The sequence below is a fragment of the Puma concolor genome, chromosome C2, assembly GCF_028749965.1.
Source record: "Puma concolor isolate L17-30 chromosome C2, mPumCon1.1.hap2, whole genome shotgun sequence".
Lineage (NCBI taxonomy): Eukaryota > Metazoa > Chordata > Mammalia > Carnivora > Felidae > Puma > Puma concolor.
The window spans coordinates 2,446,652-2,459,658 of record NC_141675.1 but is presented as its reverse complement, the minus strand read 5'-3'; the positions used below and the strand labels follow the sequence as shown (position 1 = coordinate 2,459,658).

At 44.6% G+C, this 13,007-nt stretch overlaps 1 protein-coding gene, 1 long non-coding RNA gene and 1 other non-coding gene across 8 annotated transcripts in view; 2 read left to right on the top strand and 1 right to left on the bottom strand.

Annotated features, from left to right (window-relative positions):
- Positions 1-251, bottom strand: part of LOC147577042 (uncharacterized) — a 41,407-nt gene extending 41,156 nt beyond the window's left edge. For both annotated transcript variants that reach the window (XR_015255926.1, XR_015255925.1), the window contains exon 1: positions 156-251. This is a non-coding gene — a long non-coding RNA (uncharacterized LOC147577042). The remainder of the gene's footprint in view (positions 1-155) is intronic.
- Positions 252-333: 82 nt separating this feature from the next.
- CNOT10 (CCR4-NOT transcription complex subunit 10) overlaps positions 334-13,007 on the top strand; it is a 71,509-nt gene continuing 58,835 nt past the window's right edge. The window contains exon 1 of one of the 5 annotated variants that reach the window (XM_086720345.1): positions 334-613. In XM_086720345.1, the coding sequence (XP_086576471.1) occupies positions 592-613 (22 nt within the window). In that variant the 5' untranslated portion in view covers positions 334-591. Of the gene's footprint in view, positions 614-9,378; positions 9,663-13,007 lie in introns of those variants that run through there. The other 4 variants (XM_086720342.1, XM_086720341.1, XM_086720344.1 and 1 more) reach the window with 4 other exon arrangements.
- LOC112850573 (U6 spliceosomal RNA) lies at positions 11,829-11,931 on the top strand. Its single transcript, XR_003222687.1, has one exon. It is a non-coding gene; the product is annotated as a U6 spliceosomal RNA (small nuclear RNA).

The window sequence follows — 13,007 nt, the reverse complement described above, 5'->3', positions numbered from 1 at the left end:
TGTGAGAAATCAGCGAGAGCTTACAGGCCAAGTGCAAGGGGCAATGCTTAGCGCACAGATGACAGGTGTTACTAGTGCTATTTTACGTAAACTGCGGGAGGGACGAGAGCCCCGACACCAAGGTATTTTAATCACGATAAGCAAGGGGCACTCACCCCACGATCCCAACCGGCAAACCCGCCACGCGCCCACAACTCCACGCGAGCGCACTTCCGGCCGGGCGCGCGCGCACGCACACGCACTGGCCGCCGAGGGCGGAGCGCGCAGGACGACGCCAGCGTGGGGCGGGGCTGGCCGCCGTTCCCACACGGGCGGCGGCCCCCGGAAGTGGCGTGTCTGGGGATGTCGCGGAGCGGAAGCCGAGTGTGGCGGGAGGCCGGCTGGAGACGCTGTCTCCTGTTGCTAGACGACGCGAACTAGCCTTCGTCACTTCCTCAGCCCGCCGTCTACCCACTCCCCAGGCCGGAACTCAGGGGCCCGGAGCCGCGGTGGGCACAGAGTCGTTCTCCGAGGCCCAGGACCGCGGCCCGCTCGGCAGCTGGAGTCGAGGCCACGCCACCCGCGGGGAAGAACCCAAGCTGGAGCGGGAAGATGGCTGCAGACAAGCCTGCAGGTGAGGCGCCCACGCCCAGGGCGGGCGGACCCTGGCGCTGAGTAGGTGGGGACTAGGGGGTGGGGACCCGAGGGTGACTTTAATTTGGGTGTGCGTTCCTCTCCCCCGTCCTCTCCCTCGGCCGCCCCTAACGTGAGTCTTTGGGCCCCATGGCCGGTAGTTTTTTTTAAGTAAGTGCAGTATGAAGCCGCCACCGACCGCCTTTGCCCCGCTCGCCGGAATATCGGACTTACATTTGTGTAGCCACTTCACGGGCTTTTCGGTTTTCCAGGGGGGAAGGCGGATCACCCCGCAGCACACGGGTGCCTTATGTCCCCTGGCTCAGGATAGGGCTCACCTGGGCTATTTCGCCCACGTGAGCCTGCCTCTGGTCAGCGATGTCCTATGAAGTTAGCTTTGTGAAAACTGTTTAAATAGTCCTAAAACTGAAGTGTCTCTCTTCGTTCTGTGCTAATACCTTGAGCTTAGGAACTATTTTCCCCTAGTTCCTCAAGGTTAGCTCATTTAATTTCGACTGATTTCTTTATGGATTAGTACCCCATTCCTAGAGTCTTCTCCGTTAAGGTGTATAAAATTCTTTCCTGCCTGCCTCTGGGAGGGTCTGCCGTATGTTTCCTGTAAGAAGTGAATGTTCTCTGTGGCATCCAGGTTCATTGGAAGAACTTCACTCGCAGGTCTTAGAAGTGGTCAACACTTTGTCTTTTCTAAAGATTTCACTGTAAAAAGCCCATCTCAATATTCTGAAGGTTTTGATCTCAATGACTGATGGTCGGACTAGATTTGAAATGAAAGTGAGCCAGTCCTGCTATCGGAAATTTGTTAAAAGATCTCTGCAGCAGTCTGCTGAGAAGGAAAACCATAGAGAAAAAGCTTACAAATTGAGGATAATAGAGTGTGCTGTAGAATGTTAGGTAGGCTGGTCCCAGGAGGCTTCTGGTGGGGGTGGTAACTGAGCAGAAACTCCCATGAAATGACAGAGTGACCGTATGGAATGGGGCAGGCTGGATAGCGAGAATGTTCCAGGCGGGAAATCAGCGTGGCTTGTCCAGGGCCGGACCAAGCTGTCCGACATCTTCCGTCCTTAACTGAAGGCAGCGTCTCTGCGTCCCGGGTTTACGGTTCCTACTTGGCCATATCCTTGCGCTTGCTTGGAATGAGCTTCTCAAAAAGGCCTAAGGCCTGTCCGGTTTCCAAGTCCTGCGGTGAAGTATTCTCGTACCTTTCCCTTCATTCACTCACGAAGATTGGGCCCCAGGCACCGTGTTGGAGGTTGAAGAAACGGGTATGACTCGCTCCGTGCCTCCGACGTGTCCTGTTTAGTCCTTAAGGCCAGCGCCGCTGGGTGGCTCTCCCATCTGGTAACGTGTGCGACGCGTAACGTGGCGGCGTAACGCAGGTAGTGGAGGAACGAGGCCCACGGTGATTCGGGGCCGTGTCTTTGGTTGAAGCTTTGTAGCCACGTTGTAGGAAACGTCTCACCTAGATGACGTTACGTAGCCACGTGGTAGGAAACGTCTCACCTAGATGACGTTACGTTGGTATCCAGCCGAGTGTTCAGAGTGGTCTCCTTGAATCTGGCCTCCTCCTCTCCGTCCCCGCTTCACCTGCTGTGATTCTAGCCTTTATCTCCTAATGTCTCCCTCGCGCGAGGCCGCCTTCTGACTGCCGTCCCTGTCTCTTCGTGTCCGGTCTGTTCTTCTCACTGTTGTCTTTTGATGTCTGAGACGCTAATTGCAGCGGAGCATTCCGATGCCTGTACACCTTCTAAGCTTATGCCGTCTCGTGTGCATCACATCCTCTTTCCTACATGTCATTCGTGAAACTTCACCATGTGTTTCCAGCCGACGTTTCCGTATCCGCACACCTCCCTCTTCACCCCAGAAACGACTCTTGGACATACTGTTCTTCTGAGCTGCTGAGTAGTAGTGCCTTCGATTTTCTTTTCTCTTTGGTAAACACGCTCCTCGTTCAAAGGCTTTTTTTTTTTTTTAATATTAGTAACGTTTTTTACAAGTTGATTTAGAGAGAGAGAGGGCCGAGCAGGGGAAGGGTGGAGCGGGGCAGGGGGTGAGAGAATCCCAAGCAGGCTCCGCACTGTCGGCACAGAGCCTAATGAGATGTGGGGCTCAAAGTCACCAACCATGAGACCAGGACCTGAGCCAAGATCGAGAGTCAGACGCTTAACTGGCTGAACCACCCGGGTGCCCCTCATGGTCTAGCTTACATGCTGCTTCATCTCTGAGCTCCTGAGCTCAGGGCCCTTGTCACGGAGGGTAAGAAAAGAGACCCATGAAAGCATGTAAGAAAGTGACCTGATCACAGCGTGGGAAGGGGGAGGTTAAAGTGAAACGAGACCGGAAGCCCAAAGACTAGCTAAAAGCGGCTAGTGCTATAGTAATTTATTCAGTAAATATTTACCCATGGCCTGCCTTGCCAGGCACTGACATAATCTCTGTAATCATGGAGCTTATGGTATGAAAGACAAACATGTAAACTAAAAAAAAAAATACTTGTGAGTTTAAGTTGTGATGAATATTGTGAAGAAAAGGAGGTAAGAGGACCAAGGATAACTGAGAGCAAGGACCCTGTTTAGAATGGATTGGGTAGAAAAGGAATCACTCTCTTAGAGGTAACATTTTGTGACTGATTGGGTATAGTTGGTAAGCAGAAAGGCTTACTCTTTACGCAAGGTTCTTAGTTGAACCTCAGTTTCTCATTTGCAAAATGGGGGTCCTAACAGTTTTCCAACTTACTCATGTATTTTTTTTAACATTTTATTAAAAAAATTTTTTTACGTTTGTTTATTTTTGAGAGATGAGATAGAAAACAAGTAGGGGAGGGGCAGAGAGAGAGAGAGAGAATCTGAATCAGGCTCCAGGCTCTGAGCTGTCAGCGCAAGAGCCCAACGCAGGTCTCGAAACCATGGACCGTGAGATCCTGACCTGAGCCGAAGTCGGATGCTTAACTGACCGAGCCACCCAGGCGCCCGTGAGATTTCATTTCTAAGTACGCTCTGCACCCAATGTGGGCCTCGAACTTACAACCCTGAGATCAGAGTCTCGTGGTCCACCGACTGTGCCAGCCAGGCGCCCTCTAACTTTTAATAGCGTTTTAGTTTATTTACTCACAGGGTTGTTGCTGTGTGCTTCACCTGAGGTCAGGTGTTTGTTTTAGCTCATATCTTTTGAGAAGCAGAACCCAATTCAAGTGCTCTCAGTTTGGAAGGTGCAAACGCAGAGTAGAAGAGGTGAGAGAAAAAGCCAGGCCGAGGGAGGTGCAGTATGTTACATACTTGGCTCTTGTTCCTCCCTGAGCTGAGAGAGAGCAGGCCGCTTGCATGTGGGGTTTTTCTGAAAGGGCTGCAGGGAGACACTGCACTTCAGGATAGTCCATATGAGAGAGAAAAAAGGGATAACTTAGCGGTCCAGCTTCCTCCTGTTTCCTGTTTCTAGTTGGTAAAGACTCATTCCACGGGAGACAAATTTACCCGTGCTTCTGGATTGTATGGCTTCTCAGTGACTGATCGGCCAGTGGGGGGCTCACGAGGTCCGTGTCCCTGTATGACATATAAAAGTAGTGTGAAACTGGTTCATTTTTTACTAAGGAAGTACCAACAGTGTTTTAGGGTGATTTATTTGACTTTGATTTTTATGGTCATCTGAGAGGAGAAAGTGGCTGGAATTAGGACACAAAATCCTAGATTTGAATTTATGTGGGAATTTGGACCGTGGGCATGGCTGTAGTAGGCTTCGTAGAAAAAGGTTGATAATATTATGAATAAGGGAAAGATAGAGCCTGACCTGATGGGTAATATGAAATCAGCTTTCAAAGATAGCTTTAAAATTTTAAGCCAGGATGGCCATAAAAATGATAAGAAGAACAAACAAATGGGAAGATTTTAAGCCAAGGCTATTTTTATTTTATTAAAGACACCCAAAACTGATTATTATTATTATTATTATTAAATGTATAAGGTAAAAACCTATTAAGTCCTCTATTGCCCCTACCCAATTCCTGTCTCCAGGTAGCCAATACTGAGTTTGTGTGTTCTTCCAGACTTGTCTACACCTACCCAAGCTCACACTGACTTAAAAATATATATGGCTCAGTCATTTGAACATCCGACTCCTGATTTGGGCTCAGGTCATGATCCCAGGGTCATGGGTTAAGATTCTCTCTTTTCTCCCTCTGCTTCTCTACCCTGCTCCATGCTTTCTCTCTCTCTAAAATTAAAAAATAAAAATAAAATATATGTGCAGATGATGTGGTACTGTCCTGCCATTCTTTCTTCAGGGTTCAGTAGGGAATCTGCATATTTGGTATTTTTTCAGCTTCATATTACAAGTGATTTCAAACATCCAAAAAAATTGAAAAAATGAGTATCCATATACCCACCACCTAGTTTAACAATTGTTACATTTTGCCGTAGTTGCTTCTTCTTTATCTAGCTAAAATTCTTAATGTTGAATATTTCTTTTGTTTTTAAGTTTCTTTATGTTGAGAGAGAGCGTGAGTTGGGGGGAGGGGCAGAGAGGAGAGAGAGAATCCTGAGCAGGCTCAGTGTCGAAAGCGAGAGCCGGATGCGGGGCTCCATCTCGTGACCTGAGCTGAAATCAAAAGTTGGACGCTCAACCACCTGGGCCACCCAGGTGCCCCAATGTTGAATAGTTACAGATACTTCATCTCTAAATATTTCACCATGCACTTTTTTTAAATAAGGCCTTTCACCTATATAACTGTTGTCATACTTTACAAAATTACCATTTAAATATACTAAACTTCCCCAAAGTAAGCTGTACTTACCTGACAAAGTATCAGTTATAAGGTAATAATAAGTCAAAATGATGAAAAGTACAGCCCAGGGAAGAGAGTCAACAATACAGCGACCACATGTATTGTGGTGAGTGCCAAGTAATATAGAGTTGAATCAACGTGTTGTACACCTGAAACTAATCAGTTAGAAAAACCAGCTGTGCTTTTCAAACTGAGATCCAGTCAAGATTCACAAATTATATTTTTTAGGTCTCTTCAGTGTCTTCATTCCCAGTAGCTCCCTTTTCGTTTTGTTTTGTTTTGTTTTGTTTTGTTTTGTTTTGTTTTGTTGCATGACAGTGATTTTTTGAAGAGACGAAGTCAGTTGTCTTATATAATACCCCACATTCCGGATTTGTCTGATTGTTTCTTCCTGGTATCCTTGTCCTTGGTCCTTGTCTTCTGTATTTTCTGTGAACTGAAAGTTACTTCTCAGGCTTGGTTAGATTTAGATTTACCATATTTGTATATTTTTAGGTGATTTTGTATACTTTATATACACTACATGATGTCAGTTTCAATTTGTCCACCATTAGTGATGCCAAGTTTGGTCAATTTGGTAAGGTAGTGATAGGAACATCTTTTTCCAATTATAATTAGAAGTAATCTAATGGATAATAATTTAGAATAATATAAACATCCACCATTGGTGATCAGTTGTGTCATGGGGGGGGGGCTGCAAGGTGGTACTTTTTCTAGTTCCATTACTGCTGACATTTATTTGCTGATATTCTGTAAAGAACAGCTCTCCTGTGTTAATTAACTGGGGATGAACTATAATTCTTCCCAGAAAGGCATGTTAAATGTTAAAAACTTGAAAATTCATCCTTTGCATTTACTAGTTTTTAGGATAAGGAGTTGATGTAATAGTGACCTACATTTCATGCTTTTAAGTGTTGTTAATGTTTAGGAATTTAGAGTAATATATTGGTCTTAGGATTCCAATTTTTTTTTTTTTATTATTTTATTTTGAGAGAGAAAGAGTGCAAGCAGGGGAGGGGCAGAGAGAAACAGAATCCCAAGCAGACTCTGTGCTGTCAGCACAGAGCCCATTGTGGGGCTTGATCTCACAAACCATGAGATCGTGACCTGAGCCAAAACCAAGAGTCGGATGCTTAACCAACTGAGCCAACCAGGTGCTTCTCCAATTTTAAATGTATAGTTGAGTGAATAGTTGATTTATACTTGTGAACTTTCATTTTAATTTTAACTATATTATTGCATGGACATTAAAGAATACCTCAGTCGGGGCGCCTGGGTGGCGCAGTCGGTTAAGCGTCCGACTTCAGCCAGGTCACGATCTCACAGTCCGTGAGTTCGAGCCCCGCGTCGGGCTCTGGGCTGATGGCTCAGAGCCTGGAGCCTGTTTCCGATTCTGTGTCTCCCTCTCTCTCTGCCCCTCCCCCGTTCATGCTCTGTCTCTCTCTGTCCCAAAAATAAATAAACGTTGAAAAAAAAAAAAAAAAGAATACCTCAGTCACTATTTTCATAAGTTTAATTTTTAGATTTAAGTTCTCAGAAAATTATCTTTTTTTTTTTTTTAATTTTTTTTTCAATGTTTATTTTTGGGACAGAGAGAGACAGAGCATGAACGGGGGAGGGGCAGAGAGAGAGGGAGACACAGAATCGGAAACAGGCTCCAGGCTCTGAGCCATCAGCCCAGAGCCCGACGCGGGGCTCGAACTCACGGACCGCGAGATCGTGACCTGGCTGAAGTCGGACGCTTAACCGACTGCGCCACCCAGGCGCCCCAGAAAATTATCTTTTTAAGTCAACTGTACTTAAAATTGAATGTATGAAATATTTAAGGTAGTTAAAATTTTATGTCTGAAGAGTGTTTAACGTTGTAAAGGCGATCAAACATTCATCACATCCCTTTAAAATTAGAACTCCAAATAGAACGTCTAAGTTGAGGGACTCCTGGCTGGCTCACTCAGAGGAGCATGAGACTCTTGATCTCCGATCATGACTTTGAGCCCCACGTTGGGTAAAGAGATGACTTAAAAATAAAATCTTTTTTTTCTTTAATTTTTAAAAAAATTTTGTTTTTACATTTATTCATTTTTGAGAGAGAGACAGAACACAAGCGGAGGAGGGGCAGAGAGAGGGAGACACAGAATCTGAAGCAGGCTCCAGGCTCTGAGCTATTAACACAGAGCCGGACGCGGGGCTTGAACCCACAAACCGTGAGATCATGACCTGAGCCGAAGTCGGACAGCTAAACTGACTGAGCCACCCAGGCGCCCCTAAAAATAAAATCTTAAGGGCACCTGGGTGGTTTAGTCAGTTAAACGTCCAAGTCTTGATTTCAGCTCAGGTCACGATCTCACAGTTTCATGAGTTTGAGCCCCATGTCAGGCTCTGTGCTGGCCCTGCAGAGTCGGCTTGGGATTCTCTCTGTGCCCCTCCCCTGCTCACGCACACACTTTCGCTCTCTTTCAAAATAAATAAACTTTAAAATATTATAAAAAATAAAATCTTAAAAAGAAAAGTCTAAGTTGAATATGAAAGTTTGAGGAAAATCTACACTTTCTGAATTTGTAACATTAATAAATCAAGTATTAATATTTAAAAAACGGTGTCTTTTCTGTATATAAAAACTACTCTCAAAAACAAGCAAATAAAGGGGTACCTGGGTGGCTCAGTGGTTGAGCGTCTGACTTCGGCTCAGGTCAGGATCTCTGGTTTGTGAGTTCAATCCCCACATCAGGCTCTGTGCTGACAGCTCAGAACCTGGAGCCTGTTTCTGAGTCCGTGTCTCCCTCTTTCTCTCTGCCCCTCCCCTACTCGTACTCTGTCTCTCTCTCAAAAATAAATGAAGATTTAAAAAAAAAAGCAAATAAATAAATACTAGTCTCAGATACGAAAATAAAAACATACTCCTCAGCAGGGGCATCTGGCTGGCTCATTCAGTGGAGCATGCAGCTCTTGATCTTGGGGTTGTGAGTTCGAGCCCCAGGTTGGGTGCAGAGATTACTTAAAAAATAAATCTTGGGGCGCCTGGGTGGCTCAGTCGGTTTAGCGTCGGACTTCGGCTCAGGTCATGATCTTACAGTTTGTGAGTTTGAGCCCTGCTTCGGGCTCTGTGCTGACAGCTGAGAGCCTGGAGTCTGCTTTGGATTCTGTGTCTCCCTCTCTCTCTCTGCCCCTCCCCCCACTCACAATCTGTCTCTCTCTCTCTCTCAAAAATAATAAACATTAGGGGCGCCTGGGTGGCTCAGTCGGTGGAGCGTCCGACTTCGGCTCAGGTCATGATCTCACGGTCCGTGAGTTCAAGCCCCGCATCCGGCTCTGTGCTGACAGCTCAGAGCCTGGAGCCTGTTTCGGATCCTGTGTCTCCCTCTCTCTCTGACCCGTCCCCGTTCATGCTCTGTCTCTCTCTGTCTCAAAAATAAATAAACGTTAAAAAAATAAATAATAAACATTAAAAAACATTAAAAATAAAAACCAAGGTACTCAGCAGTGGTAGAGATCTGCTTTGTCTGTCTTCCCCAAATCATGTTGTTACTGATCGTTGATACTCTGTTCCTTTATTTCTGTAGTGCTGGACAGAGTGCTCAAGTCTGAGGCAGTGCTGGTCACATAGTGTTTCTCTGAGCTGTATACTAATCAGCTGTTATATATAGGGTTTTGATAAATCAGAGACGCTTGTCCAAGTGATAGGAAACCACATAGGGTGTGTGAACTTTATGGTGACCTTGGCAGACGTGAATTATTTTTCTTTCGGATGGCGTCCTTCTTTTTTAAAACTTGCCTTCACAAAGGAATCAGCACTATTTTGTGAGTGTACCAGTGGGTTTCCTTAGGCCTTAACATTATTTTTTCCTTAGGAAAAAATGTCCTTTCTTGAAAATCATTGAGCTATATTTTGAAAAGGTAGCTTGTGTGGAAGAACCTCCTGCAGTCAGATTTGAATTGTTAACATTCTGTATTGGAATGTATCTGTGCGTTCAGTTAACTGACTTTTCAGTTTTGAAAAAGCAGTGTGTTTCTTTTTGACTTAGTTCAGACCTAAAGGCAATTGTTTGGTTCAAAATGAAGCCTGTTGGCTTAAAGGGTGTCCGGGTTTGTGTGCCTAAGAGCCCTGTACGCCTAGAAGCTCAGCCATGTTCGTTAGGCCAGAGTAGAAGGAAAGGCAGGTTTAAGGATGAAGGGCCATTTTCTCTTACAATCGGCAACGGAGACTACTTTTGGACAAATAAAGACATATTGTGGAATTATGTGCAGACTCTTTCTGGTAAGAACTCCGCAGTCACAAATAATCTAGGTTTTAAAAACCTGACTACAAAAATAACACCCATGCCTTATAGGAAACTTGAAAAGTAGAGAAAGATAACAAGGAAAACAAAAATAGTGATCCCATTGGGGTGTTTTTGTTTCAAAGTTTTATCTTGAAGTTAAAATGCAGATAAAATAATGGTTAACTGGTAAAAGGCTGTTTCTTGAGCTCTGTTCTCCAAAACGTCTGTAGAAATGGGAATTTCAGACTCTCTTGTAAGCCTTAGAGTCTAGTTTATTTATCTTAAAGCTGGCTTCTCTTTCTCAGGAAGATTATAGGAGACTTTTATAGTTCCTAGAGGGTAATGATGCAGAGTAGAAGCCTAAACTCTTCAGTGCGTTGATGACTTGTTGGGTATTTCTCCTTGCTTTACAGTATTTATAAATCACTTTTTGGCAGTTGGGCCTGTCAAAGAATGTAACCTAGAGGGATGCCTGGGTGGCTCAGTCGGTTAAGCATCCGACTCTTGATTTTGGCTCAGTTCGTGATCTCAGGGTTCGTGGGATCGAGCCCCTCGACCGGCTCAGTGTGGAGGACCAAGCCTGCTTGGGATTCTCTCCCTCCACCCTTCTCCAGCTTGTGTGCTCTCTCAGTCTCTCTCAGAATGAATGAATAAACTTAAAAAAAACTTAAAAAGTAACCTAGAGACGGTGTATCTTATTTTTTATGATTTTTTTATTTCTTAAAGTTCATTTATTTATTTTGAGAGAGAAGACGTGCATGTGTGAGCGGCGGAGGGGCAGAGAGAGCGGGAGAGAGAGAATCCCAAGCAGGCTTAGCGCTGCCAGCATAGAGCCTGGCGCGGGGCTCCGTCTCAGCTGTCCCCTGAGCTCAGTGTCAGACGCTTAGCTGACTGAGTCTCCCAGGTGCCCCAAGAGCATACATTTTAGAAGAAGCTGCGGGAGAACTCAATGGCAAACTAAGAAATTTTGACATTTGGTCTAAATTTAATGCACTTCCTTGGGAGGGAAGATAAATGTTTTAAACACTCTGGTTTTCCTAAACGTTTTTAAAGTTTTGTATTCATTGTTAAAATTTTATGACAGATACATATGCGGTATAGTGTTCTGCTTTAATCTAAACCATTCTTTCTGGAGCTTTGAAATCCTGGGTCCCATTTTTACACATTTAAAAGTAATGGCTCCTTACTGTTCTTGTGCACCTGAAAATTTTGCAGAACAGATGTATTGTGTAAACAGTTGGGTTAACAATAACTCATTGTTTGGCTTTCTAAAGAAAAAACTGTTTAACGATGTCCTTTTAAACTTTTCTTCAATAAACTGTTAGCTTTCCTCCCCCCTATAAGGACTCAATTCTTATTTATCTGTATGCTGAAGTAGAAGTGAAATGTTAATTTATCTGCTAACTTTTTTTCCTGTTTCATTTTATATAATTTTTTAAGTTTTATGTAAGTAGTCTCTACACCCATTGTCGGGCCCAGACTCACGGCGCTGAGATCCAGAGCTGCGTGCTGTTCCTACTGAGCAAGCCAGGCGCCCTTTGTCTGCTAACTGTATCAGAAGTAACACTTCTGAAAGACCCAGATACCAGAATACTTTTTTTTTTTTTTTGTAGGGCAGATCTAAGTCTTAGATAAGTTCATTTAGCACAGGTTATGTTTTGTTCTTGATGTTAAGTGGCGATTCTCAAGAGAGTGCCGTCTACCGGGGATTTGACGGTGATCTAAGGGCCGTTCCATGATCAAGTCATGCTAAAGCTGTTTTCACTGTTAATTGTATGTTTAGAGCGCAGAATTGTGTGTGTGTGTGTATGTATATATGTATATACATACATATATATATGTCTGTTTTTGAAACTGCCAGAATTGTTGGTTGTTTTGCCAGAAGGAAGGGGAGAGAGCCAGTACTTACTTAGCATCTGTAAGCAGAGAGTTAGGTGGCCAAGGGGAGGCCGACTGAAGATGTGACTGATTCCAAGGTTTGTAGTTTTCGTTGCACCGTGTTGCCCTCTTGAGAGAGGGCAGTTGGGAATCTTTACTGACGGCCAGGATGTACCAGGCCAGGGCTCCCAGAGTCAGCTCTGTGCAGGACTGGTTCTTTGGAACGCTCCTGGAATATAGGTTTCTAGATAGGTTTCTATATAGGTTTCAAAAATGCCCACATTGTGTTTGCTTCGGCAGCACATATACTAAAATAGGAACAGTGCAGAGATTAGCACCACCCCCGTGCAGGAGGACACGCAAATTCACGAAGCATTTTGTATTTCTGTACTGTGTTTGGAATGTTAAAAAAAAAAAGTGCCCACATCATGAATGTACATAGTTTAATGACTCCTTACACACCCAGAAAGAAGCCCCTCCTAAGAGCTTGCTTTGAAGATTAAATGAGTTACCCTATTTGAGGTGCTTACATGCCTAACACCTTGTGAGCCCTCAAAGCATGTTAGCTTTATTGTTACAATTGCGGAGAAGTCGCAGGTGGTGTAGAATGGAGGCGCAGATAGTATCTCAAGCTAGAACTTGGTTTAGCAGGGGCCGGAAGGAGTGGTGGTTCTTTCAAAGCTGCAAGCAGTTTACATTTGGAGCCCTGTTTCCTCAGGACTTCCCATACCTGACTTCTGAGTTAGGTCCGACCTCACTTGCCATCTCTGTGCCCTCTCACAGCCCTTGTTATTGCCATGGCATTAGTCACACCCGGAATCACGGATTTGCATCTTATCTCCGCAAGGAACCTCTGAGTTTCACAAGTGCAGGAGCCCTGTCTGTGTGGTTCATGTGTCGATCCCTTGCACTTAGAATGATGCTTGACCCTTATGGTCTCTCAGCTATTTATTAATTGGATGTATGGCCTGAATTTATTATATTCAAGCCATACTGTCACAGTTAAAAAAAAAAAAAAAAAGACTCAGGCGAGTGTTGTGCGTTTCTTCACGGTCAAGGTTAAGGAATGAACAATGTCTTCTGGGAAGCTTGCGGTGATGGCGAGGGTAGTGTTTGTAGGAATTATTGAGTAGTAAATCTGGGGGACAAGATGATCTGCCCTACCTCCCCACTTGGAGATTTGTCTTCCATTGCTACTTGAGTTGGATTGTGTTGCTTTGTGAACAAACGTATCCACTGCTTTATAGAAGCTTGTTTGGGGTTACTGAATTTCTGACTTGGAGGGCACCCTAAAAGCCATCTAATACAGATGCTCTTTAGTAACTAGGAAAACTGATATTTGCCCCAGTTCCACTTGTGTATCAACTGTGTAATTTCAGAAGTGGCACGAGAGTTTTGGTCTTCTTACTTCAGTTCCAGGTATTGGCTCTACCTCCCCGTGCTCCTGGGTCCCCTCTGTGTGT